The sequence below is a fragment of the Pollachius pollachius genome, assembly GCF_949987615.1.
Source record: "Pollachius pollachius genome assembly, chromosome: 17".
Lineage (NCBI taxonomy): Eukaryota > Metazoa > Chordata > Actinopteri > Gadiformes > Gadidae > Pollachius > Pollachius pollachius.
Genome location: NC_136950.1, coordinates 21,163,846 through 21,191,079, shown reverse-complemented (window position 1 = coordinate 21,191,079; position 27,234 = coordinate 21,163,846). Strand labels below are relative to the sequence as shown.

The following is a 27,234-nucleotide window of genomic DNA, read 5'->3' as shown; positions in this document are numbered from 1 at the left end:
CTCTCTCTCTCTCTCTCTCTCTCTCTCTCTCTCTCTCTCTCTCTCTCTCTCTCTCTCTCCTCTCTCTCTCTCTCTCTCTCTCTCTCTGCAGCCCCGTGTGTAGGCGACGCCTTCTTCTGCCACAGCAACATGTGCATCAACAACACCCTGGTCTGCAACGGCATGCAGAACTGCGTGTACCCCTGGGACGAGAACCAGTGTAAAGGTGAGCGATGAGGAGGACGGGCGATCGAAACCGCAGTCAGGTGGCGTGCCTTACAGCCACTGCATGGTTTAAAAGAGGGAGGCGGGTGATCAAAGCAACACCTGTCTTTTCATTGGCTCCCGAGAGCCACGGACCCTCCCATCTCTCCTCAGTGGACAGCATAATCAAACCGCCCCATCTCCGCAGTGAGCGTTCCGGGACACGAGTTCATTAACCACAGCGGCTGCTCCACGGTCAGCCAGTGGACAGAAGGCCCATAGCCCCGTGCTCTCGTTGTGGCTCCTCACTGAGTGTCTCGGCATACATACTACAGATGTATGTCGAGACGTTCCTGGTCGTTTCTCACAGCGATGAACCGTGAATGATGACCTGTCTTCTCCCGTGAATAGCCAAGCCAGGTCAGGTCAAAGCATAACAAAAACTAAAGAAGGATTGGCGTGCAAGCCGCTCCACTCACAGAGTGCAGTAGTGGTGCGGGCAGATGAAAGGCCGACCCTATACATAAATCATCTTCAACAAACCCCTATGCATTTTTTTCCCCCTCTGCAATATCGTGTGCCGAACGTCCAAGATTTCAATCAGCACTCCGGGATGATCCCATAAATAATTCCCTGTTCCCGCATCCCGGAGAGATGAGGTAGGTCTCAGGGAGGAGTGACTCCAGGTTCTCCTGGTTCTCCTGCCTCTCGAGGAGCCGGTTTCTTCGTGCCCACCCCCCCCCCCCCCCCCCCAGGACTTTGCGGTGAACTTTACTGCTCCTTTGAACCGCTCTCCAGCTGTGCTCGGCGCCGACTGCATTAATGTGTTTACCGTGAGCCAGACGATGCAGGGTGATTAGAGCGGAGCACCGGCTACACCTGACCCCCCGGCCTGCATTAACCTCCTCATCCTCATCGTACGATCGCCTGAGAGGGGATCTTACGATGAGGATGTGTAAATTATTGTCCGACATTTCGCCGTTGTTGACTGGGGGGATGGGGGGCTGTGGTGTCAAGCACTGCCACAGATAGGCTCATGATGGGCCTCTGATCTTTGTAAGCCCCAAACATAGATCACATTTCCTTGGGCCTACGCCGATCGGAAAAAAATTAATAAAAATACTGCAGCTGATGATAGGCCCCCTGATCGTCGTAGGCCCTGGGGCTTCAGCCCAGGTAAGCCCGTGCATTAAGGCGGCCTTGCCCCCACCACCCTCCCAAAAATCATCTCAGATAACCGACATCTGTCGTAAATCTTAATGCCAATGACCTAATCATTCATCTGACTTTTTTGCCGTTTTTTTTTTCTGGCTTGACAAAGATAGCTTGTGTGCTTTACCCTTAGTCGCATGAAACAAATCTCCCCGCCCGTTAAAGCGAGCTGTTTCAGCATACCACAAAGGCAGAGGTTGACTATAGCGATCGTCCCATGAGTTCAACGGTTGATTTATTTGACTTTTTTTGATATTTTTGGCTTGTTCCCTCGACGATGTGAGATTATTTCCTCTTGTTTTCTCCGCTCCTCAAACCTCGCCGGCGCCGCGGCACGTTGGTGAGCGTTCGAACGCCGAGAGGCCCTCCTCCTCTCCCTCCGTGCCGCCGGCCTTGTTCCTCCCGTTACCGTGGCGATAAATAAAGCCGCAGTACTCACTCACCACGCCCTTTTTTGTCCATTTGGTTGATGGCTCAATTACAGCGCGTGCCCTGAGTCACGTCCGCGTCGGGGGGCTGTTTGTGAGGGGCTGTCCTTACACGGTGACCCGAACTCGGCCACCATCTGCTCAGAGGACTGTTTATGAAGTTATGGCGGCGGGTGTCTGATTCTGCATTTTAATTCTGCCCATCAACACCGGGCGCTGTGTTTGATCGTTCACAGCATGGTTCTCAACACGTATTAGAAGGAAAGTCTTTGCTTTTATCGTTGATTGATGGATCGCCATGATGTTTCGTGAACAGCTCCAAAAAGGCAGTTGGTTTTTCTTAGATTCTGTCAAACAATTATCTCCCCCCACTCAAGACTCTCCCCCTCTCTCTCTCTCTCTGCATTCCCTCTCCTCCTCCCCCCTCTCTCTCTCTGCATTCCCTCTCCTCCTCCCCCTCTCTCTCTCTCTGCATTCCCTCTCCTCCTCCCCTCTCTTCCCCCTCTCTCTCTGCATTCCCTCTCCTCCTCCCCTCTCTCCCCCTCTCTCTCTCTCTGCATTCCCTCTCCTCCTCCCCTCTCCCTCCCCTCTCTATGCATTCCCTCTCCTCCTCCCCTCTCCCTCCCCTCTCTCTATGCATTCCCTCTCCTCCTCCCCTCTCTCTATGCATTCCCTCTCCTCCTCCCCCCTCTCCCCCCCTCTCTCTATGCATTCCCTCGCTTCTCCCCTCTCTCTATGCATTCCCTCTCCTCCTCCCCCCTCTCCCCCCCTCTCTCTATGCATTCCCTCTCCTCCTCCCCTCTCTCTATGCATTCCATCTCCTCCTCCCCTCTCCCCCTTTCTCTCTCTGCATTCCCTCTCCTCCTCCCCTCTCTCCCCCCCTCTCTCTATGCATTCCCTCTCCTCCCCCCCCCCTCTCTCCCCCCCCCCTCTCCCCCCCCCCCCCCCCCCCCCTCCGCCCACAGAGAAGAGGAAAGCCAACCTGCTGGACAACCTGAACAGCACCAACGGCACCATCATCGGGGTGACGTGCTGCATCGTGCTGCTGCTGCTCGTGGTCTCGGTGGTGGTGCAGGTCAAGCAGCCGCGCAAGAAGTACGCCCTGCGGCGCGAGGCCCTGGACCCCACCGTGTTCCAGGAGGTGTTCGAGCCGCCGCACTACGAGCTCTGCACGCTGCGCAGCGCCGCGCACGCCGCCGCCGCCGCCGGCGACCTGGTGGACCTGGCCGAGGACTTCGAGAACTACCACGCCATGCGCCGCGCGTCCTCGCGCTGCGTCCACGACCACCACTGCGGCTCCTCGCCCCACCGCGGCGGCGGCGGCGGCGGCGGCGGCGGCGGCGGCGGCGGCGGCGGCGGCTTCGGGGCGGCGGCGGCGCACCACCACCTGTCCCAGCTGTCGCTGAGCGGGCGGGGCAGCCGCGGGAACTCGAACGCGCGGGACGCCGCCCTGCTGTCGGACCTGGGGCCCCCGCTCCCCCACCACCAGCACCAGGGCGCCCTGGCGGTGAGGCCCCTGCTGCCGGCCCCCGGGAACCGGCGCAGCATCCTGGTGATGAAGCACAGCTACTCCCAGGAGGCGGCGGAGCACGGCGGCGACGGCGAGGACGGCCTGGACGAGGTGCCCACCACCAGCCACCGCCTGGCGCGCCAGGAGAAGGCAGTGCAGCGGTCAGTATCCATCCATCTCTGAGGGGGCGGCGCCCGCCAGACTGCCGGCCCCGGGCCCCGCCCTATGTGGGCGGGGCCCGGGGGTTAGGGCGGAGGTCATTTGGTTTTTAGGAATCGTCTTTTGGATTTCGTTTTGTTGTTGTTGTTGTTGTTGTTTTTTTACTCGCTCTTCGGTTTCCCCCCCCCCCCCCCCTCCCCACCCGTGCCCCGCCCTCTGTTTTTTACCCATTCATTATTGGGATGTTTGTCTTTTCTTTTCTTTTGTTTTCCCCGTTTCAAATTTGGCCGTTTTTCAGTTTGTCGCTTTTAACCTTTGCCTTTTTCTCGCTTTCTCTCATAATAACAAACGGTGATATTACACAAAGGGCTATATTATGATGGAAACCTGCCCAAAGGTTGCCTTCTCCACTTCAGATATCATAAACCACATGCTGGGGCAGTCATGGATATATATATATCTATATATATATCTATATATATATAGATATATATATACACATATACATATATATACATATAGCGTACTTAAATATTTTATAGCTTGCAAGTACACTTCTAGTTATTGAGGTTTGTCAGAGATATGTTATTAAATGTAAATCCGGTCAATGCTGACTCTAAAGTTTCCTATTGACTGTTGATCTAAGGGCTTGTATCGGTGCCTCGTGTTCATTTACAGATTTAAATTTAGACTTGGATTTTAACTGCGAGATTGCAAAATGTTGTCAATGCTGCACCAAATCGCACTCGATTGAACATAGTATATTTTGGCATGCTTTGGCAAGGTCTTTTTCTGATATTTTAGCCTTTATCTGCACTTTGTCTAGAAAAATAATGTGTATGGAATATTATATTACCATATGTATGATATATATTTTGGAAGAGAAATACATTATACAATACAACACAATGGGGTTTCTCCGCCCCCGCACTTTGCCCAGATAATACTTGACAAGTGTGCGATTTCCTATGAGTCTGCATGCACTATTCATAATAAGAGGTATCGGAAAACACTATTGATTTCTTGTTTCCTTCTCCTTTTTCTAGTAAAGTAGCACAGTATGCATTCGTATCAAAGTTTACAAAGACGTGTGATATTAAACGAAAGAGACATGACATTTCAGGTTCTGCCTCATTGGCTCACTGAGCAAACATGAGTCAGAGTACAACACAACTAGGGTCTAACAGACAATCTCAAGGTAAGCACCCCTATCCCAGCAATCCACATCTGTACCTGTTCTTGTGTAGTCGTCCTCATCCCCCCCATCGAAGCCCGTGTATAGTTTTGGTGTTCTGTACACAAAACAAAAAACACAATTTTGCTATGATTTCTGCACTGTTCTTTTGAATTCAATTTTTTTGGTGTGTTTATGTATTTGTTTGCTTGCAGTCACTTTTCCCAACTGGTGGGCTTTGGGTTATGTGGAGTGTTTGTGGTGGTGATGCGGACGCCATGTTCCTCATCTCCTGAGGAACATACGTCGTATCACCCGCTGTGTGTCACCATGAGCATGGACATCCTCCTCTCTCATCTTTGGTTCAATCTGTCGACCGATACTGGATGTTTAATGTGTGCCACTTTCGCCCCCAGCAGTTAAAGTCAAAGTTAACTTTATTGTCAATCAGACCATGCAACAGTAATTACACAGAGGATCTTAATTGCATTTCCCCATTTAACACGTAGCATTTACACACATGACAGAAGGAAGTGGTTTACCCCCTCGCCACACACACACACACTTTTATAAACAACTCATATATGATAAATGTCAAATATGATATAACGCTTATGTAAAATTTAACGCTGCTTCCTCACCAAACCATTACTACTATCAGGTCTAATCACAGTCTGTGCCGACAGGCAGACAGGAAAGAAGACACTACAGCAATTCCACACTTTTACATGCAGCAGAATGTCTTTGTGGCTTTGCATGATATATTATGTGTGTGTTTGGGTTTCATTGTTTGTTTGAATAATTGAGAACCCCGTTCTTATGACTCTTATCGTGTGACACTTTGTGTGAGTTCTAACGTCAAACACGTCAGACATCTGCTAAAAGCCTAAACTATGTAACTGTATCTGGAAATATACATCAGCATATTTGATGCTATTGCCAACTTTGAAGCATGTGTGTTTGGCACAGTCGACAGTCGCACTACGGCGGAGAACTCACACAACGCGCTAACCATCATGCAGTGAGCTGTGACAATGTGTTTTTGTCTGTTTTGTGTGCGTCTCCTTATGTCCAACATTATTTTTGCATTGTTTCCATCATGTAGACTTCTTGAGAATAGTGCAATCCTGGATCAATACGAACGGGCGTCAATGAAATATGAAAATATGGAGCGGAAATTTGCACCAGCATGATTCTGATGATGGTGATGAAGGGACACTGGCCAAAAGGATATTGCAAATGAATTAAAGAGCAAGGATGTATGACGAGAACTAGATGAGAAACCTATTGTGGTGTTTGAGGGGAAGGAGCATAAACTCTAGAATGGAGAGAATATTGCAACATGGACTTTAGTCAATAACGTAGTTTATAACGTGTGTAGTTAATGGCACATTGTCAAAGCCAAACTTGAAAGCAATGGATATTTTAAAAGGAATTTGTTTATAGAACAACATTTGGAATAACAAATGTTAAGGTTGATAACAGGATTCAATTGATTAAACAGCTTTGGATTAATTGAGCATGCATTTCTTAAGTTTGTAGCGTACATGATTTGAATGAGATATGATTATCGCTTGCATTTTGTCAATTCTTTGGAATATGATGTGTTTAAATGGTAATGACTTCAAATAAATACAGTTTATCACTAACCTCATTCAAATGTACAATTTTTGGAATAGCCAAAAATGACAATTTTAGTACAATAATACAAGACATAATTGTAGGACATATGCATGCTTTTAATATATTATTTAAACCATTAACAGACTAACATTGAGATTTGATAGCATCAACTAATAGTTATTTGACTATCTTAAGCTAATTAAAAATATTCTGATTTAATTGAATTGCATGCTATATATTAACAAATAAAAAGCCAACATACATCAGACCACCCATTTTCATTTTTAACCCCCCTTCAAAAGCCTTAACTATTTAAATATTTTTTTGCATTGTGGTTAAGTTCATAAAACTACTAACCACTTCGAAGATGACATTTTCTTTTTATTCAAACCGACTTTTTTACTAAGACAAATTGAAAGAGGGATACGTTTTTGGGATATCTTCTAAGATGGATTTTATGATGCTTTGTTAAAAAAAAGACTAAAATAAAAAAATATCTTATATAAAACTAATAAATAAAGTTTGCCCTTCCTTTTGTTTGTTTATCCACTTCTTTTGAGAGGGTGTGGTGCCTGCATCACTTATCTTAGCTATTACCTCGCAATCAGTCATCAACGCTTGTTATTCATGCTATCAGATTTCAACCTCTGAGAGAATAAGTTATCGCTCATAAAGCAAAATTAATAACCAGATAATAACTAAGATATAATTTGAACTGCAAAGTAGGAAAATTGGGGTCCTAAAGAGAAAAGTCCAATTTAGACTATTTTGATAATTGAATCATTTTGTAATTATTTTATCAAGCAGGTTTTAAAAAGCATTTTTATCAAAAGTTACCGTCACTTGCAATAATCGTATATAATGTAAATAAATCTGAAGATAATTGCAAATACACACGCACACGGACAGACACACACACAGACACACACACACGTAATACTATTTCACTCTGACCTTCACTCTATAGTAAGTTTCATGACACTATCTGTCTATGGATTTGTTTGTCTACCTATCTGTAGTATCTATATGTATATGCGTCTATCTATAGTTTATATATATATATATATATATATATATATATATATAGACATATGTCTATATATCTATACGTCTATAACTCTCTATGTATGTATTTGTATTTGTCTGTCTCCCTACACAATATACATCACACAACATTTCAAATGTGTGCGTTGTGTGACATAACTGACACCTTACTTGCAGCTTTTCAATAACATTTATTTTGATTATGTGTACAATAAACAGGCACACACACACCTCTTGAATGTCCACTTATAACAGTACCTCCTCGCTTATTTTGACCTTTCATTTTCACACATGGTGAGGTTTAGTGTTGAATGTAAACAACAGTGGCCACTAGGAGACTTTGGTCCTGGGTGCGACTGGAAGTAATGGTGTTTTCATCTCTCTACAGATGCTTCAGACAGATGAATCATTCCTCTGCATCTTACCAAGTTTGACACCTTGCGGGACTAATGTTTGACTCCGCTTGTCCATCTTGAACTGTTGACCTGAGCAAGTTTAATGTAGAGTGTTGTGATGAGGAAAAACGTTATTTTTTTCTGTTTATGACATTTCTAGTGTATGATTCTATAATTTATTTTGTATTATTACAAAGGTGCAATTCCTCCAACTGTGCTTGAAAAGTGGCAAGGGGAAGCAAGCCATGGAACACTAACATAATTTCAGACACTGGACTGAAACTCTCTTGTGGGAAAAAAAAAAAAAGAAACCTTTAATGTACATTTGTTAAATGAATAAAAAACATTCAGTTTTTTACTGTATTTTTTTTTTCATGATTCCATCAAAATATATTTTATCTGCTGAAATCACGTATTTTTGCATTTAAAAGCCATTTCAGGGTTTATTTTGTCATTTTATTTTATTTGTATTAGTTATTTATTTTAATTTGACCAAAACATTCCGTTGTACCACACACACAAACCTGTGGAAAAGAGAATCCGAATGTTACATCCATCCATCACGCCCATTTTATATTATTTAATATGTTTTAAGCCAAGAGCATCTTTCATTATTGATACCATGAAGAAATGCTGGAACGAATGTTTTCAATAAAGTGATAACATGAAGATTTGGACAATGGTTGATATATGTTCCTATTTCATCGGCCCCCATTCTGAACTCCATCTCCCACAATCCCCTCCTGATATGACGTAGAATGTAAGCGCCACAAAGATTGACACAACCACAAGAGCGGTGGAAGATCAGTCCAGTCCGGCCCGCATACATGCTTTAAAAAGTGTATGTATTAAAACAAAGTAACATCCTAGTATGGTCGATCATTTGCAAAAGCTGCATCGACACGACGATTCCTTGCTGGAAGACAAATCACCTGTTTCCGCTATCCACGGTCCACTCAGAGCTGACTGATCTGCAGGTCAACAGGATAAAGTCATGGTCTACACTTTGATATTTAAAGCTGCACGTCAGCATTTGCAAAGGACAACAACCCAGTGGCTCGTGCAGCCATGGAAGAGCACGTGCACACACCTGGACCTTCTCCAGCAGGGGAGGGTGGCGGGCGCAGGCTGCACCTGGCTGCAAACACAGAGGCGCGATCTGTCCCTCGGCTCCATCCATAGAAACCAAAGCAGCCCACAGAGAGACAGTGGCAAAGTATCCGTCTCTAGACATCAAGGTGGAGTCAAACCTTCCACTGCGCAGAAAGGTACACCTGCCAATAAGATTGTTATCTGCATAATTAATGAATAAGTAATAGTGGTCTTTGAGACTATAACTCTGGCTCTATGTGTTGTGTGATTGTGTTATGTTGCAGTCAAGGACGCTGGCAGAGACTTCACGTACCTGATCGTTGTGGTCATTGGGCTTGGAGTGACAGGTGACCACACTCAATTGAGGAAAAACGTTTCAAATGAAAGGGCTTTTCTACTGGCATTCTCGTACGCGTGTACTGAATGTAAACCTGTGTTTTTTTTAGGGGGACTTTTGTATGTCGTGTTCCAGGAGCTGTTCTCTACAAGCAGTCCCAATAAAGTGTATGGAAAAGCTTTTGACAAACTCAAGTCAAACCCAGAGGTAAGACAATCTATGCCTTACATTAAACAGACTTTATCCAAAGCGAATTACAACAGCAGAGTGCCTAGTGCTCCACAACTCATAATATGCGCACCAAAAGCCCACATAAGGAGTTAAGTGTGTGTGTGTGTGTGTGTGTGTGTGTGTGTGTGTGTGTGTGTGTGTGTGTGTGTGTGTGTGTGTGTGTGTGTGTGTGTGTGTGAAAAGCAGTTCCGCCCCATTTGTGCAGAAGTGCCATCCAAAACAAGTGCAGAGCTTGAAGTCCTTTCGGAAATCGATAAAAGAAATCACTTATTAGCATATTTAGCTACATCAGTGTGGTGGCGTTAAAGCACCGGCTAAAATAAAGGAGAGGCTTAACAAAGTTAAGATATACACGACAGCCCATGTACATAATAAAACGATTTTAAATTATACGGCTTAGCAATGCCAGGCACCTCGGTTTGAGAGGTGTATATTACTATTGCAAACCAAAAGTATGAATCATGTTTAATAATGTTAGCGCTGTTCTGGAGAGAAGGCTATGAGGCCGGACGGTTTGGGTGAGCTCACAGATCGCAGCTACCCAAAGGACTGTGATATGGTTTAGTGCATTCAGTGTGCGTCCTAAATCAAGCCACAAACACACACACACATCCGGTAACACACACACCTCATAAAAAACCACACACATATCTACAGCCAGGTCACATTGAAACATCAGTCAACCAACCCAGGGCTTTGTCGCCACCATCCTGAAACTTGATGGAATCGAACCCGTGTTTGCATTCTGACCGACGGCCGCTCATAAACACTGTGGAATAGGAATCGCTGATGTTGTGCATACCTAAGAAAGAATACTAAATACGAGGACTTTGGTCGCAACAGTTGTTCCCTGATTCCCTGAATGCAACAGTTGTTGCATTCAGTGTGTAATGTCTACAACAAAATAAGACTATAATTAATTTGATGTTCCAAGAGGAGAGCGGTGTACAGGTTTATTGGTGAGACTAATCGTATTATTCATGTGTATAATCATAGATCTGTTTGGATGAATGTGTGTGCCGTGCTTTCATGTATGCGTCCGTCCATTCTTCCACCTGTAGGTGATTGGTGCATTCGGGGAGCCAATCAAATGCTACGGGGAGACGACCCGGCGCCAAAGGAGACAACATGTCAGGTAGGGGCGGCAGCCGTTTAATTTATAATCTGTGTTCCTGTTTGGACGAGGAAAAGGCGAAGTTAGACAGGCTATTCACTGCGTATTTTAAATTTTGTTGAGATGTTGACACCAAGTTACCTAATCAAAAAACATATTTGCTGTAAACTTTGATTGGAAAGCTGGGTGAATGGTGTCCTAATTGTTGACCTAGTTTGCAATTTTTCCAGTATTCCAGTTTGTTTTTTTCCTACATTCAACACATGATCTTACCACTGAACACCCCTGTCTCCACTCTCTTTAATTGCGATACGTGTAGCAGAGAGAGTGTTTCAGTCTTTCTGATTGTTTAATAAATAATATCAGATGGTTCTTTATATTAAAGCGTTTTTGTGAGTTCGCTCTCAACTTCGTCATGGATACAAGGTGAATCCACTCAATCCATATGTATGTATATCCATCCAGGGGTTATCTATCCAAAGGGCTCCAGATTGCGTATCTGGCCCTTATATTTGTAGAGCTATTCATGATTTAGTCCTTTCCTGGCACAAGATAGACTCGCTTAACGAGCGCTTTCATCCATAGTAGCGGTGAAAGCGTATGTGCTTCACCACAGACGTTAACTGACTCTCTCCACTCTCCTCTCCAGTCACTCTGAGTACCTGAAGGACGGACTGAAGCACATGAGACTCAAGTTTTATATCGAGGGATCGGAGCCAGGCGTCAAAGGAACCGTTCATTCAGAATCCAAAGAGGTTTGTACTTTGTAGCCCAGACTCAGACCAATGGCCGACCGCCCTTATCCGACCACTCCGCTGCCTCTCGTCTGACCCATTTGGTAGAAAAGTTGCATTGAAACACACCGCGAAGACCACTGCCAAATACACAGTGGCGTGTACGTTCTGCGCCTGCGCGAGATGCAATAAGTCCGTAACACCGGGTGGCCCTAGTCGACCCCTCCCACACCCTGCTCTGACTCGCTGGTTAACCAATCAGAGCATCCGATGGCTCCAAACCTCAGACCGCCAACTCTGTCAGACTTGAAAAGAAGCTTTATAGACGTGGCAAACTCATGTCGTTTAACGGCAAATGTCCATTCGCTTCCGCTTGCAAATACAACCCAACTACTGATTTTGTACCACGGGTTAAACAATTCCTTGTCTTTTGAAATATGCAACATTGTGCTAACGTTCCTCAAGAGACGACTCTGTTTCCATCGTCATCTCGTCTCTTTTGTCCTCATACAGAATATTGAAACGGGTAAGTACGAGTTCCGGTACATCTTTGTGGACGTGGACGCCTACCCCAGACGCACCATCGTCGTGGAGGATAACCGATGACGTGGAACCGACCGACGGAACGTGTGCTATCAGAACGTTCTCCACTAAAGACACGCAGGGTTCTGTGTGAATATTCAGATTGAAAGAATCTCTAATGGAGAACTGTGTTGATTTTGTAAATGCTATGAGTCTCATTGATGTTCAGCCTCATGTCCATTACATTTTATAAAGTATTCGTACAAATGAATTGGGAAATGTTAGCACCTTTTGTGAACTAAAACTTTATGTTGGTCTAAATAAATTGTATGTGAATGTGTGATTGTGTTACTGGATTCGTAACTTATACTTTGTTATGAGGTAAATCAGTGGTTTTCAAACTGAGGCGCGCCTCCCCTGGGGGGCGCCAGAGTTCCTCGGGGGGGGGCGCGACGTGAGAAAAAATAAACCAGAAAAAGTAACAGAAGAAGACGCAAACGCAAACTCATTGCTCCCACTTAAGTAGAGGTGAGCTAAAAAGGAGGCTAAACTGGCAGTTTACAGATTAAGCTGTTCAAATGTATTTTAAAAAAAAAGTAAAGCAAAAACGTGCTTAGATAAAGATGTTCAAATGTGTTAAGAAATGTAATTAAAAACGCACAAAGATGATTGGAATGTTTCAAAAATATCTTTAAAATGTTTCAAAAATATGATCAGAGATATTTAAAATGTGTAAAATATGATCAGATATGATCAGAGATGATTAAAATGTGTAAAATAATTAAAAGATCTTTCAAAACACAGGGATTTAGAAAAAAAAAATTGGGTGGGGGCTCAGCTGAAATTTGTTCTCTGAGGGGGGACTCACTCTCTAATACTTTGAAAACCCCTGAGGTAAATGATTCTAATAATATGGCACTAGAGCTAGGCCTCGGGCAGAACCACGCCCCCTCTCTTCTAAAATCCCAGCCTCAAGTGGCTTATCTCTGACACTACAGGCTACCTGCTGTGCTATGTGGTCACAGGTGGGTTGTTTTAGAACGGCTTCAATAAATTGGATTCTACACCTGTTTGCTCTAAATCACCGTCTTATTTTAGTAAAGGGTGCAACGTTTCCGACCTAGTACCCTTTCGTTGCTTGCATACATCTGCTCCCTCACACCCCCTGGTGGGCAGCTCAGGAACTGCTGCTGGTTTTTATTCCATAACACGAGTGCTAGAGATTGCATTCATCCATCAATTATGTGTGAAAAAGATTTTGCAACAAGGAGCATCTTCCGCATGAAATGAGAAGGAAAACCATTGTCTAAAGCTTTTATTAAAACATTCAAAGTGGAAAAAACAATACAAACAAAACATCTTTAAGTAATTCCATCATCGATCTATAACTACAAACACTTTTTTTTACTGCAAAGTGGAAAAGTGAAGCTAAAGGGTGATTGCGGGCTTACTATATATTCCAGCGGAGGAAGAAGAATGAGTTTGAAGCATTGCTTGAGGAGTCTTCAGACGACAGGCGTATGTACATGTATGCATGCCTGTCAGGTGCATTTGAGTGAATTGAGCATTGAGTAATGTGTACACATTCATGTTTATATGTTCTTGAGTGTTCATTTCTGTTTTAGCACCGAATGCTTGCATCTGTACACGTTTGCTTGTCGCAGACGATGTATCGAGTACGACCTAGCGGTGTGTGTTTCGCTCAGACACTCCCTAGTCTACCCACTCTTCCCTGTGTCCCAAATCCGGTAAGACTGGACGGCGATAGACGCATCCGATCCATGAGGCTTTCGTCAGGCACATGCTAAGCTACAGTGCGTACGGGACTGCTTGTGGTTTTGTGTCCAATCCTTTCAAACATATCGTGAGTGTTTGTTTACTTCTGGCGGTAGTCGTCTGCGTACGCCCGGTGGTCTCCGCGCTCGGCAAACTGGTCGCCGTAGCCCCTCAACATGTCCTGGAAGTTCGGCATGCCCTGGGGGGCCTGCTGCTGGGGGTAGGGCATGTAGGGCTCCTCCTGCCCGCTCTGGTAGGGCTCCAGCTCGCTTTCTGTCTGTCCCTGGCGGTAGCTCTCCTCCTCCTCCTCCTCCTCCGCGTGCTGCGTCGTCTCCGGCTGGGCCTCCTGCCGCGGCTCGTAGCGGCGCAGGCGGCAGTCCCGGTCGTACTCCGGGTCGCAGTCGGGGTTGGTGGGCTCCATGACGCCGTTACGGGAGCCGTCGGCGTTGAGGTGGGGCTCGTAGGGCTCGGCAGGGTGGGGGCGGGGGCCGGCGCGCCGCTCGGCGGCCGCGACTGCGTAGCACTCGCGGTCGTAGCCGATGTAGCAGTCGTAGCCCTCCTTGGTCTTCCCGGGGGGCCCCAGGGGGTGCTGCTGCTGCTCCGGCTGGGCGGGGCCGCTCTGGCGGGCGCCGTACGGGCTCTGGGCGCGGCGAGACGCCTCGCGGAGAGCGGCGAAGGGGTCGTTGGCGTCGGCCTCCGGGGTGGCGGCGGCGGCGGCAGCCGTGCGCGGGGCGTGGGGGTCGTTGGACTGGGCTTGAGACATGAGGTTGCGCAGCATGGCGTAGGGGTCGTTAGCCGGGGGCTGGGAGGGGGCCTGGCCGCGGTACATCGCGTACGGGTCGTTGTCTTGCGCTGAAGCCTGGCGGTACATGGCGTACGGGTCGTTGTCTTGTGAGGCAGCGCTAGCTTGGCGGTACATGGCGTACGGGTCGTTAGCCGGGGGCTGGGTGGGGGCCTGGGCGCTAGCCTGACGGTACGCAGCATAGGGGTCGTTAGCCTGAGCGGACGCCCGGCGGTACATGGCGTACGGGTCGGGGGCTCTGTTGGCGTGCGCGTGGGCGAAGGCGTCCCGGAACATGGCGTAGGGGTCGCTGCGCTGCTCCGCCGGGGCGGCGCGGATGGCGGCGGCGGAGGCGGCCTCCTCCTGCTGCTCGCCCTGGTACTTCTCCGGCGGGCTGGCGAACTTGGTGGCGGTGAGGGGGTTGCAGCCCTCCTCCGTCATGGGGTTGCAGGACCCAGGGCCGGCGCGGGCGGGGGGGTTGGGGGCACGGGGCGCCTGGATGGGACGGGACGGGCTAATGAGTTAGCGATCAATAAACGCAGGCAACAGAGGAAAACACATTAGCCGACGTTTTGCCGTGTTCCGGTGCGGGTCGGGTGATTTGAGTGATGGGTTGGGCCTTCGATCACTCTTCACTTCTTTCGTCACAGTACAGATTGAGTAATCTTGCAAATGACTCATTAGAGAATTAAGAGAAGAAGAAAAGTGAGGCAGCAAGCCTCACGTTTGACTACACGAGATTGTGAACTCGCAAAATCTGGATGATCTCACGAGGCTAAACCCAATCTGACCTATAGTAAGACTAATATTTTTGTCTTGCTGTAGGTCACTTTAGTCATTAATTAGAGGGTAAGGGGCTGGGTCATCTGGCTCAACTTGAACAGAATCCCTCTTTGGGCTCGAACTCAAACACCGTGACCACTATACGATCCTGCCCTTAAATAATAACACAAAAATAATATGGGTATCACTGAAGAACAACAAGAGTACAAAGCAAAAAGCTAGGGGAGTTTCTTCATAAATGTGGCATAAATATATCTCCTGTTACGCCCTTTTGCGACTGTACCTGTGATTTAGGGCTATACAAATAAAATTGAACTGAATTAAATTGAAAGCTCTTACCGATGATCTTGCCCTTAAATAATGACACAACTCAATACAGATATCAATGAAGAACAATAAGAGTAACGCTCCTACCGAGAAAAATAAATCAAATATATCTCCTGTTACGCCCTTTGAGACGGTATCTGTGTAAAGACTATACAAATAAAATGTAGTGTAATTGAATTGAAAGCTCCTACCGAGAGGGCGGCTTCGTAGGCACATCGGGGGTCCCGGAGGGGGTCGCAGTTGGGGTACTTCAGGTAGACCCCGGAGGGTGCCTTCTGCACCAGCTGGGGCTGGCAGCCGGGGTCTTTCTTGGGGTCGCAGCCCAGGTGGGCGTAGGAGGGCAGGGGTCCGGCGGCGGGCTTGTACCCGAAGGCGGCCTTGAGGTGGTACTGCAGGCACTCCACGTCCTCCGAAGAGCAGATGCGCAGAAGCTCCGCCTTCTGCTCCTGTGAGGGGGCGGGGCCGAGGAGGAAGTGAGCAAGGCGCCCATCGCCGGGGCTATTGCTGGCGAGGCGAGGCGTATCAGCGGCAACGGGAAGTTAGCCAGCCTAGCATGACCCCCACCGAGAAGGCCTATTGGTAGCCAGGCAATGAGATCAGTTCATTATTTTAATTGCTGTAATTTATTTAATTGCTTAAGCATGTCTTAGCAAGGATTGTGTGGCCTTGAATCCAAGTGCGGTGATAATTGTCATCCAATGAAATGACGATGATGTTTAGTTGCATATCATTTAGGAGCGGGGTGGGGGTAAGGCATCTTGCACTCGTCTCTACTGTGGACAACGGGGATCGAACCCAGTACCTTCTTCGGTTAGAACCGAAGAGTGTCAGAAACTACAATCAGCAATGAACTAAACCCCTGCCTCAAGGCAAGGCAGGGATTCTTGGACGGAAGCCTTCAAACCACAAAGGCCTCACATAAGCAGGAACGACATCTACAGTACCGGTACCATCAATGGGGGGGAAGGGGGGGTACCTTAGTCAGGAAGGGCTGCACGGACGGGGAGTAGTAGTAGTACCCGGACCGGGGGTTCTTGGCGGGGGCGGGGCCGCGGGCGTAGACCGGGGCGGGGCCCTTGGCGGCGGGCAGCACCAGGGGCAGGTAGGGGCTCTTGCCCTGCAGCAGCGCGGCGTACAGGCAGTGGGCGTCCTTGGTCGGGTCGCAGGTCTTGACGGGGGCCGGCTTGGGGGGCTCAGGGGTGGGCCGCGCGGTGTAGGTCGCCACGCACTTGGGGTCCTCGGAATCAGCGCAGGACTTGTAGATGTCCCCCAGGTGGCTGAGGTAGGCCTTGTAGGAGCGGCGGCCCTCGGCACGGTTCTTGTTCTGCAGGTAGGCCAGGTAGATCCGGTCCAGCTCCTGCACCTGGAGCGGGGAGGAGGAGGGGTGAGGAGAGAGGGGAGGAGGGGTGAGGAGAGAGGGGGGAGGAGGGGGGAGGGGGGGGGAGGGTGAAACCAGCAGGGAGCAAAAGGGGTTGAGGACTTTCATCAGGATCAAAGAATAAATACAGTAGGTAGGTCCTCGGGCGAGTGTGTGTGTGTGTTCAGGTTCAAATGCGTGCATGTATGCATGTGTATGTGAGCTTGTGTGATTATTGAGTGTGCATGCAGGTCAGTATTTCTGTATTTGAGTGCATGTTCTAGTTTGTGTGTGTGTGTGTGTGTGTGCGTGCGTATGTACGTGTGTGTGTGTGTGTGTGTGCGTGCACATAAGGAGGCCTCACCGCCTCCTGGTTCCCGTTGTCGGTGAAGTATTTGTACCAGCTCCAGAAGTCGGCGTGCTGCTTGTACCAGCTGATGTTCCTCCTGTTCCTCACCAGCTGCCTGCTGGAGGCTTGCTCTGCTGCCCTCTCCTGGAGACTAGCTCCCGCTGGGACGCACACACACACACACACACACACACACACACACACATACACACACAACGACGCACACCAGGTCAGGTTGTTTGTATTTGTATAGCATTTTTGGGGAGAGATCAACCTGCGACAACGACACTCTTCAGTGAGAGTGCATGACTGGTGTTAACATCATAAGATGATAATGTTTCTTCAGTAGTTCGTGCAGCAGGTTTTAAAAACACCAACACCCACAAAGACACCCTCATGTTAGTTATAATAAAACATATTTATATATAATATATATATATTTACCTTCTCCCTTGGTCTTGGTTCCAATAGGCCCTGCGGACGATAAATCTGAAAGGACAAAACAAACATAACCATCAAAATCAACCGAATAAATCAATACCCATACAATATGTCCCGTCATGGAATAATGTACACGTTTTACGGAGTTAACTACTTTAAATAATCACAAACACATTTTTAAAAATGTCATAAAAAACAAGGTTTTAATAAAAACATCAAGGACCCGCCTCTCTGCCACACACACACACACACACACACAGGTAGTGTAATTGGCAGGGTAATGGGGCTAGCCCAGAGCGACGGACTTCTGAGGCCCTTTGTACTTTTATTGGGGAACTCCACGCTGAGCAGCGTTCCTGGAGAGCTCAGAGGCCCCTAGTGTACCGGGTCTGTGCGAGTGAGAGGTTGAGGGGGTGGGTGAGTGAGAGGTTGAGTGAGCCAGTGATGTTTGTGTGCGGATGAAGGGACTGATGATGCTATTCGTTGATGGATACTTGTGTGTCTGAGTGTGGGGAAGTGGACTTTGATGGATGGATATGTGTGTTTCAGGGTTGTCTAGGGTTGCACACACACACACACACAAACATACACACACAGACACACACTACCCCACACACAGTTCAACCCTGCCCCCAGTAGGGCAACAGATTCATCTCTGCTCCTTTCATCTACACAGGGGGGAAAGCTGCTCATACTTTGCAGGAGAAGGTGGGTGAGATGTGTGTTTGGAGGTGGGGGGGTGGAAGAAAACAGCAATGAGGTGTTTGAAGAATCTTCAGGTCGCAAGACTCCAAAGTATTCAGTAAAAAACAAAAGAACGATTTATCTTCTACTGAAGTAAATAAGGAAGAAAGGAGAGAAGGAGGAGAGGAGGAGGGAGGGAAGGAAGGAAGAAGGATGGGGGAGGAGAGGAAGGGAAGGAAGGATGGGTGAGAGGGAATGAAGTGAGGTGGCTGGAAGGCAACAAGGAAGGAGAATGGATGGAGGAAAGGGAGACTAAGAGAAATAGAGTGAGAAACAGGAGAGAGATTGGGGAAGCAGAAAGATTAAGGACAGCGGGAGCGTGAGAGACTTGTGTAAAGTGTTAACACCATCGTCAAGGTTAAGCATGGAGCATTAAAGACCACAGTAAAAGTGTCTGTTTCAAACACAGAGAGAGCGAGAGGGAGAGAGATTTGTGACTGTTCATAGGCGATACTGGAATTTTTATAGTATTCCACATTTTACTTTTTATATATTGAGGATTTAATATTCTAATATTTGATGTATATATATTTTGTATTTAACATTTTATACTTTGCCGTCCTAATTGTTCACCTGCTTTGGCAATGTCAACGTTTATTTTTCATGTCAATAAATCTTTTTTGAATTTAATTGAAATTGAGAGAGAGAGAGGGAGAGAGAGAGAGAGAGAGAGAGAGAGAGAGAGAGAAGGAGAGAGAGAGAGAGAGAGAGGGAGGGAGAGAGAGAGAGACAGAGGTGAGGAGGTAGAGTCGCCCTACTGGCTGCTGTCTCAGGCTGCTGGATGGTTTTTAACAAGCCTGTAAAGAGAAAAACATCAGCGGACACATCTGGAAGCAGTGTGTGTGTGTGTGTGTGTGTGTGTGTGTGTGTGTGTGTGTGTGTGTGTGTGTGTGTGTGTGTGTGTGTCTGTGTGTCTGTGTGTGTGTGTGTGTGTGTGTGTGTGTGTGTGTGTTTGTGTGTGTGTGAGAGAGAGGAGGAGACGGGGGTGTGTTGCTGACAGGTTATAATCTTTTACAAGACCAGAAGCGCTGAGTTAAGGCTCAGAGTTGACCCCCCTCCCCCCTCCCTGTAATTCCCACCTCTTCCTCCCCCTGTCTTTACTGCTGCCTGCCCCCCCCCCCATCTGTAACCAGGAGACAGGCAATTTCTTTAAAAACAGACTTTTATTGTGTTTCTCCTTATTAGAAACACACAGAGAAGTTTTCCCTATAATGACTTTCCCTACGGATCTCAGTACAGATACACACATACACACACACACACTCACACAAGCTTGCGCACACACAAGCCTTTATATGTCAAGTGATGACAAGATCAAGCTGAAAGCCAGCGGGAGGGGAGATGAATTGTAACGAGAAGTTGGCCTCCCGTTGTGAGTTATCATCTCAGTCACCTCCCGCCCTAAACAATGTCAGCCAACCAGATTTCAACCTTGACGGGAATTCGATTTATGTTCCGAACTTTGACAACTGTTTTAGAGGAGAACTCAAAGAGTTTGAAATCGCACCGAAACGCATCTTGAATCTCGACACATAGAAGACACCTTAGGTGGTATAACAACAAAGAGGTTGCTCAAAGTTTTGATGTCAATCTTTAATGAACTCCTCTAAGATGTCATTAGAAGTCTTGTTATAAAATGTATTACGCTTTGTACTTGCCACTTTTGAAATATTGCTTCTGTTCAAGTTTGTGAAATTGTCTCTAATCTGACATATATCTACTGTATACAGAAATTTCTCAGGTAATAATAAACTGATAAATACATTTTATGACACAAATGGCAGTTTATCTATGACAAGTTCATAATGCAGCTACAAAATGCTCAACATCATTAACTGTGATCTATTGCACATGACGTTTTTTTCTGGGTCAGTAACAATCATGTCAGTAACCCTTACTGCAGGACTGGGAACATAAACACAAATGTGTACATGTACATCTTGAACGTGCTTGTGTGTGCGTGTACGTGCAAGTGTGTACATGTGTGCCTGTATGTATGTGTTTGTGTGGGTATGCGTGCATGCCATGTCCGTGTGCGTACGTGTGTGCTTATACGTGTGTCTGTATACACGTGCGTTTGTGTCTGTCTGTGTGTGTGTGTGTGTGTGTGTGTGTGCGTGTGTGTTTGTGTGTTTGTGTGTGCGCGTGTGTGTGTACTCACCAGGCATCAGCAGCACTGCGACCAGCCCTGCGAGGAACATGCAGGAGACAGACATTCTCCTTCCAGCCATGGCTTCACCTCCTCCTTCTCCTGCAGGAACACACACACACACACACACACACACACACACACACACACACCAGCCCTGTTCACATCTACGAGTAACTAACCTCCACATCATCATTTACCATTGAACAGACCCGTCGACAGTGATAGAGAAGTCAAAAACACCCGGTCGTTTCTGAGGAGGAACAGCTCTACCTCATCAGGTAGAATTAGATAATAGAGTTAGAATAAATAGATCAGTATTTATACTGACAAATTGATCATGATTGATCAAGATAGCGCCTTTTTTGAAAGAATGCAAATAAACGTATAACCGATAATCGTCAACAATCCATGAATTCCCTGCAATAGAAACAGGGGATGCAGAACCTATCTGCATTTGGTTGCTTTGGTTTCATTAAACTCCCGGTTAAAGCCTCTAATGAGGTCTGCAGAACCTTTGGAAGGACCAGAGGGTTTGGCGAGTATTCACCGACATGTTCTGTGGCCACAGCTCCGCCGTAACAAAGCACCAGGTGTCGCACGTGTTCCAACCGTACTTCAACCTGAACTTGAGAGCCCGGCAAGTACCTGAAATTGACCCAAGCTCCTACCTCCTCAAGTGCAGTTCATACAGCCTGGAGCAGGGGAGGTCGTCAGGGGTGACTCCCGCCACAAAGGTTCTAGGTTCGATCCCATTTACAGCTATTATGTAGTCCTTCTAACAGCCGAGGCCACTTACAGGAAATATCTTCAGACACATTTCATTAAGGAACAGGTCAGAGTTTAGGCATCTTGCTCAAGGGTTCCCGCAGGCACACATTAGGGGTACCTAAGGGTAAAGACTATCATGACCGCAACCTCGAGGTCTGGACTCTACCTGCAGTCATTGCGGAGCAAGAAGCCCTTACCCCCAAATCTGCTCAGTGGTAGGCTAGGTATCAGCTGCCTCTGGCTCCGAGCGGAGCCTCTCTCACCTGTGTTCAGCGCTCCGTGGGTCCAGAGGGCGTTGGCGTTGGCGTTGGCGGGACGTTTCCGAGGATCAACGCAGGGCGGGGGTCCTGGTCCACCCTGGTAGGGACGGGACGCGTTGTGTTTGGGAGGAGAGACCCGTTCCTGGAGATGGTCTTCTGACTGTCTGCCCGGCCAGGGGGAGACAGGGCAGGTTTTAAACCAGACGCGTCATCCAACACACACACATGCACACGCAACACGCACACTGTTGATTACTGGTAACACACACCCACACACACACAAAACAACACAGAACAGCACACACACCTATTTTGATCTCCTGTGCGAAAACCAAGGGGCGTCCTAACGTGGAACGCCATTGGTGGATGAGTCTTAAAAGAAAAGACTTTGACCAATTAGGAGCCTCCGTAATTAACGCCAGGAAGAGAGGGAAGGTGGGAGGGGCCGAGCAGAGAGATGGAGACGTGGAGAGAGAGAGAAGAAAGAGGAAGAGAGGGATGAGGAGAAATCTAAAGTTAGTGACTCATGTTGTGATTGGCTGACGGTTAATCCTCCACACACACACACACACAATAAATAAAGGATGAGAAGAGAAAGAAGGAAAACAGAAAGAACTAATGAAGGGGAACTCGTACTGTCAAAACACACACACACACACACACACACACACACACACACACAGTGACAGCTGGTCTACACATGGAGGAATTTCATAAACTACAGTTCCCTCCTCAGTTAAACTGTGTTCAGGCTTGCCAGTATCTTACACACACACACACACACACACACACACACACACACACACACACACACACACACACTTCGGAGCAAGCTCCAAATCCATCAACGTTTCACTGCTTCTGTCTCCTGATTAATAATAATAGTTATTTTAACAATAGTATAAGTAGAAGGTAGAGTTACTTGGACGGTTATCATTATATGAAAGCAAGTTCAAGTTATATTTGATCATTATTGAACGTGAATAATAGGATTTAGAGAATTTGTTCTTTAATTATAATAAACTGCTAGTAAAGGTGTAAAACTGCTGTGGTTGTATTGTATTTTTGCTTTTGGTTTTTATTTTAAACCTTACTGTAACCTGAGTAACCACACTCTGGATTTAATGCACAACACATTAAGAAACCAATATCCAATTACTGGATCAGGCCCCCAACACACACACACACACAGCGCTTTTCTCCTCAGCATTTCCTGCCTGCTTCTAGTAAATGTTAATCAGCTGGGCCCGCTGTTGCCTGGTTTTGGGGTAAATCTGCCAGCTTTACCAATACTGCAACAGATGTGTGTTAATTTGGGAATTTCTTTGGATCCATGATCACCCAAAAGTTATGGAAAGGGTAATTTTGCTTACCCATATTATTATTATGTATTATTTTGCTGTTATTCTTGTTAAAGGGTTGCCAGCACATGAAACTTGGCAACAAGTACAAGGGTTTATGGCGATACAATGATGCAGATTTTGTTTTGACGGGGATAATAAACAGACATAACCACTCTGGATCATTCAAGGCCCCCCATGAAAAACACATGGGACAGAAAAACACATTAAAGCTGCCTGGTTCTCGGCTTGAAAAGAGTCGATTCCTCCCCTGTGGCTGTTGACCAGGATAGGGGGTTTCTGATCAGACCACAACCGGCGTCTCCAGATGTCAACACCCTTAATCTCTGCCGTTTCTTTTATACGCCTTTGTCGGCTCAGCACATTCTCCTGCCTCGTCCTGCCCAAGCTAAACATTAAGTGGTCAGCGTCCACCGTGTGTGTGTGTGTGTGTGTGTGTGTGTGTGTGTGTGTGTGTGTGTGTGTGTGTGTGTGTAATTACGTTGGGCTAACAGGTGTTTCGCCGCCGCTACGGCTAACCTGCAATCCTGTCCCGACGGATGAGCGGATTCGAACACGAAAACGACATGAAGCATACTCATAATTTGCTCCCGAGCCGGAATGTTTGGGATCTCCAGAATTCAACCACACACCTGGTTCTCTCTGCTCTTCCTCTAGGAATAAAGAAGTTCGAAAAATACAAAAAGGTTAGAAAAAATGAATCTTTATTTCAGCAAAGTTTCGAACAAGAAGGTTTGGATAATTGTCGCTTTGTTTTATGGTTGTGAATGCACACAAAAACACACACACAAAGTGCACGACACACACACGTGTCGCGCACGCACACGCACACACACACACACACACACACAGGCCGGAGGCCGAGGTGCGTTTCCGATGGCGTCATCACTGTAGGTCGTCATCGTCGAACAGGTCTTCGAAGTCTGCAGATTTGAGCAGAATATGACAAACACACAAACACACACACACACACACACACACACACACACACAGGAGAGTACAGGACAGACACCACAAAAGAAGAAAAAAGGTTAAGACTGGCCCCACAAATGCTATGATATAGTCAAAGATCAGTGAAACATCAGTGTTTGTAGGGAGCCCTATGCCAAACACTGCAAGCTACATCTAAAGCAACAAGACAGAGGTATAAATGAACAACGTTAATACCGCAACATCATAATCCACACCTTCTCATTTTACCTCCACAAACGACAGGGAATCCCAGGCAATCATTGCCCTGAACTCGGTCAATTAGTGATACCGGACCACTGGACAACGCCCCCCCCCCCTGCACTTTGACACTTAAACCCTGGCCATATTGCATAATACATACATCTCCCTGTTTATCGAGTTTCGGTTTTACACACATTTATAATGTTCTTTATTTCATTTGTTAAAACTTGTATTATATTTTATTTGATTCTATAGTATTTTAATCTTTTTTGAGCACAGATAATACCGGGTTTGTCACACAAACATTTTCGCATATCCTGCATGTGTATGTGACGAATAAAAACCTTTGAATCTTGAAACAGTGCAAACACTTAAGTGATGACCGACTGCCTCCGACTCTACAGTGACTAACCTAATGTCGCCTCACACTAAATAAAAGCAAGCAGACAATCTGTCTAATTCGACCTCCTCACTGTCTTACTTCTAGCCCTCCATCATCCGTTTGCCTCCCTCTCAACTTTGTTTATCGCTGGTCGTCATGGTGCTGTCGGAAGAAGGAAGCGAAGTGGGGGGGTGGAGTTCAATTGGCCCAGAAAGTAATCATCCAGGAGACAGTGGAGCAGCGGGCCCCCGGTGCTGGGGGCCGCTGCCCTAATCCCCCCAGTCCACAGGGGCCGGTGGTGACCTGTAGGGCTGGGCGGGGGCCAGGGCCGGTCGGCGCACGAATCAAACGCCCCACTGGAACCTCTGAGCTCGTACCCGTGGCCTGTTACTTGATATCAGTAAAACGGGATTATAGCATTGATGTACGGGGATGTAGTGCAGGCACAGCCTCCGACTCCCTCTGTGTGTGTGTGTGTGTGTGTGTGTGTGTGTGTGTGTGTGTGTGTGTGTGTGTGTGTGTGTGTGTGTGTGTGTGTGTGTGTGTGTGTGTGTGTGTGTGTGTGTGTGTGTGTGTGTGTGCGTGTGGTCTCCAGCTATCGAGCAAAGTGAACTCCACACCTGCGGTCAATCATCTTGTCACCAGGGAGTGCTTCTACCCTGGCTTCACTTCAACCCATCTCCAGGTCGTCTGGTTTTCCTTCCATGTCAGTGACGCCCCCGGACAACAGTGGATTCTAGTGGAGTGTCTTCCTGGCGTTTTGCTGTTGCCTAACCTTTGGTCTTCAGTTCCACCTTTACCCGTCAACCTGCTCGTCTACCTTCCCTGTTGATCTCGCCATCCGGTTCTCTCCTGTTCGTTCAAAGCCAGGTTCCTTTAGCTCAGTGGCCTGCCTCAACGCCCTGCGCTTGGGTACCTTAGCTCTGACCGTGTGTGTGTGTGTGTGTGCGTGCGCGTGTTTTAAAGTGTGGTCAAAGTGGCTGACTGGCAAAGTGTCCCGCAGGGTCTCGGGCTGAAAGCACCAATAAAACTCCCTTCAAACACACACACCTCCGTACCTCCCTCGTCTCCCTTTTTCTCCCCCTCCCTCCCTTTTTCTCCCCCTAGCTCTCTCTCCTTTTCCCAACTCATTTCTATGTCTCTCTACCCCTCTCCCTCTCATTAGCGCTGTCTCTCTGTCTCTCTCTCACCCAGTACCGACCCATCTGTCTATGTACATCCATGTCTCCCCAACCCTCCCCCTTCCCTTTCTGCACGTCTCCCCCATCTCTCTCTCTCTCTCTCTCTCTCTCTCTACACCCCCTCTTCATTACTTTTTTTGACCGATCAGCTCTTTTCTGGGTCATTAACGGCAGTGCCTGTTATCTTCACCGCAGGACTGGAAAAACACACACACACACAGTACAAGTTTGTTTGTGCACGAGTTTGCATGACCGAGGGTTTTGGGCATGTGTGCGTGTGCGTGTGTATGTGTGTGTGCCTGCTGGTTAAATGTGTGTTTACAGGCCTGGCTTTGAGCATTAATGGAGTAGGTCCTTAGAAAAAGTTTGACTGGTGTTGACATATGTAGGCAATTCAAAGAAATACAACAAAACTCTACACAACACATCGTTGTTTAGGTTAAATTAGTTCAATTGAGCAAACTTAAATTAAACCTTAACTGAACTGCACATTAACAAAATTGTGGGTTACACTTTTCTGGGCTCTTGCAGGTTTTAACAGTGCATCCAAATGTTTGAGAAGAGTAAATGTCCAGCTCCTGCCTCTAGTAACAAGGACGCAGAGCAGATGTTGCAGAGAAAGAAAGAAATGTGGTTCACCGTTGAAGAAGTCGAGGTGCACCGCCTTCTCATTGGCAGCTAGGTCCATGAGCAGACCGCTGCTGCCCCCTGCCTGCGGGAGAGAGGTACAGCACACAGATTAAAACATTTCCTCGGCAAGATAGAAAGTATCATACACTAAATATATACAATTCAAATACATCAAATAAACATAATCTAAGCATCCATTTCGTGTTGAATGAAGACTTTGGTATCTAGAAGTCTGTGTGCCTACACGGGCCTAACTCAATGGATGTGTTGGGAGTCCACTGCTACTCAAACATTGCTAGTGACTAGGTTTATTGTACAAGTGGGCTTTTGCTGTCTTCATCTGGGTTTAATGGGATAGCCATATGGGTTCGCCTCAAAGGCCTTTGGGGCCGTGGAACCCCAGAGGTTGAACCCCAGTGCGGAGATGAACTCAGTGGTTACACCAACACTAACCCTGACGTAAACACATGAAAGGTCTGTTTGGGTACCCCGAACCCACCACGAGTTTAGAGTATATGACGTTGATCAACATATGGACAACATGTGGTTGGATTGTGATTGTATTGATATAACCTCAGAGCTCCAGTTTATGCATCGCTTAGCCTTAGATCAGCGAACCACAGAGCCGAATGGCGGAACGAACCTCTTCTAGGTCCACATAGGGCCCTGCGCCCTCGGGGAACATCTCGTCCACCGCTGGTTTCATGGCGCCGTCCAGTTAATCCGGTTTAACTGTGTTTAGTTTATGTCGAGGAGGTTGACTCGGTCGATCAGAGCATATAAACAAAGCGGCGCCGTCGGGTGTAACACTCAAAAACCTCCGGCTGGATCCCGGAGCCCGATGCCGAGAGGACCGGTCCGCGGTGGAGTCAGACTCTCGCATCATTTTTCTATCCCTCCGTTTTCTCGATTTTATATTCTCTACATTTTTTTTCTGTAACTTCTTTTTCCAAAGAAAATTATTTTCTATCCATCACCTTTCTTTTCCTTTTTCTCGATTTTTTATTCCAC

At 47.1% G+C, this 27,234-nt stretch overlaps 4 protein-coding genes across 4 annotated transcripts in view; 2 read left to right on the top strand and 2 right to left on the bottom strand.

Moving 5' to 3' along the window:
- The window catches only part of neto1l (neuropilin (NRP) and tolloid (TLL)-like 1, like), a gene marked incomplete at both ends in the record, with an annotated part of 35,138 nt that extends 31,622 nt beyond the window's left edge, over positions 1-3,516 (top strand). The window contains 2 exons of the mRNA XM_079755048.1: positions 104-205; positions 2,789-3,516. Of these exons, the coding sequence (XP_079611174.1) occupies positions 104-205; positions 2,789-3,516 (830 nt within the window). The remainder of the gene's footprint in view (positions 1-103; positions 206-2,788) is intronic.
- A 5,000-nt stretch (positions 3,517-8,516) lies between these two features.
- Positions 8,517-12,098, top strand: timm21 (translocase of inner mitochondrial membrane 21). The gene is made up of 6 exons (XM_079754948.1): positions 8,517-8,996; positions 9,105-9,167; positions 9,267-9,364; positions 10,450-10,523; positions 11,152-11,257; positions 11,750-12,098. The coding sequence occupies exons 1-6, from the start codon at positions 8,723-8,725 to the stop codon at positions 11,840-11,842; spliced, it is 708 nt and encodes a 235-aa protein (XP_079611074.1). The 5' UTR covers positions 8,517-8,722; the 3' UTR covers positions 11,843-12,098.
- Positions 12,099-13,634: 1,536 nt separating this feature from the next.
- and1 (actinodin1) lies at positions 13,635-22,433 on the bottom strand (the record flags this gene model as incomplete). Its single annotated transcript, XM_079755047.1, has 7 exons — positions 13,635-14,810; positions 15,617-15,871; positions 16,402-16,788; positions 17,147-17,292; positions 17,576-17,620; positions 21,500-21,593; positions 22,419-22,433. 7 exons carry the CDS (start codon positions 22,431-22,433, stop codon positions 13,635-13,637), a joined length of 2,118 nt encoding a protein of 705 aa, XP_079611173.1.
- A 1,111-nt stretch (positions 22,434-23,544) lies between these two features.
- On the bottom strand, positions 23,545-27,018 carry cops9 (COP9 signalosome subunit 9). The gene is made up of 3 exons (XM_079754510.1): positions 26,867-27,018; positions 26,233-26,305; positions 23,545-23,780 (listed from the first exon to the last, which is right to left on the bottom strand). The coding sequence occupies exons 1-3, from the start codon at positions 26,927-26,929 to the stop codon at positions 23,743-23,745; spliced, it is 174 nt and encodes a 57-aa protein (XP_079610636.1). The 5' UTR covers positions 26,930-27,018; the 3' UTR covers positions 23,545-23,742.
- Between the last annotated feature and the right edge of the window lie 216 nt (positions 27,019-27,234).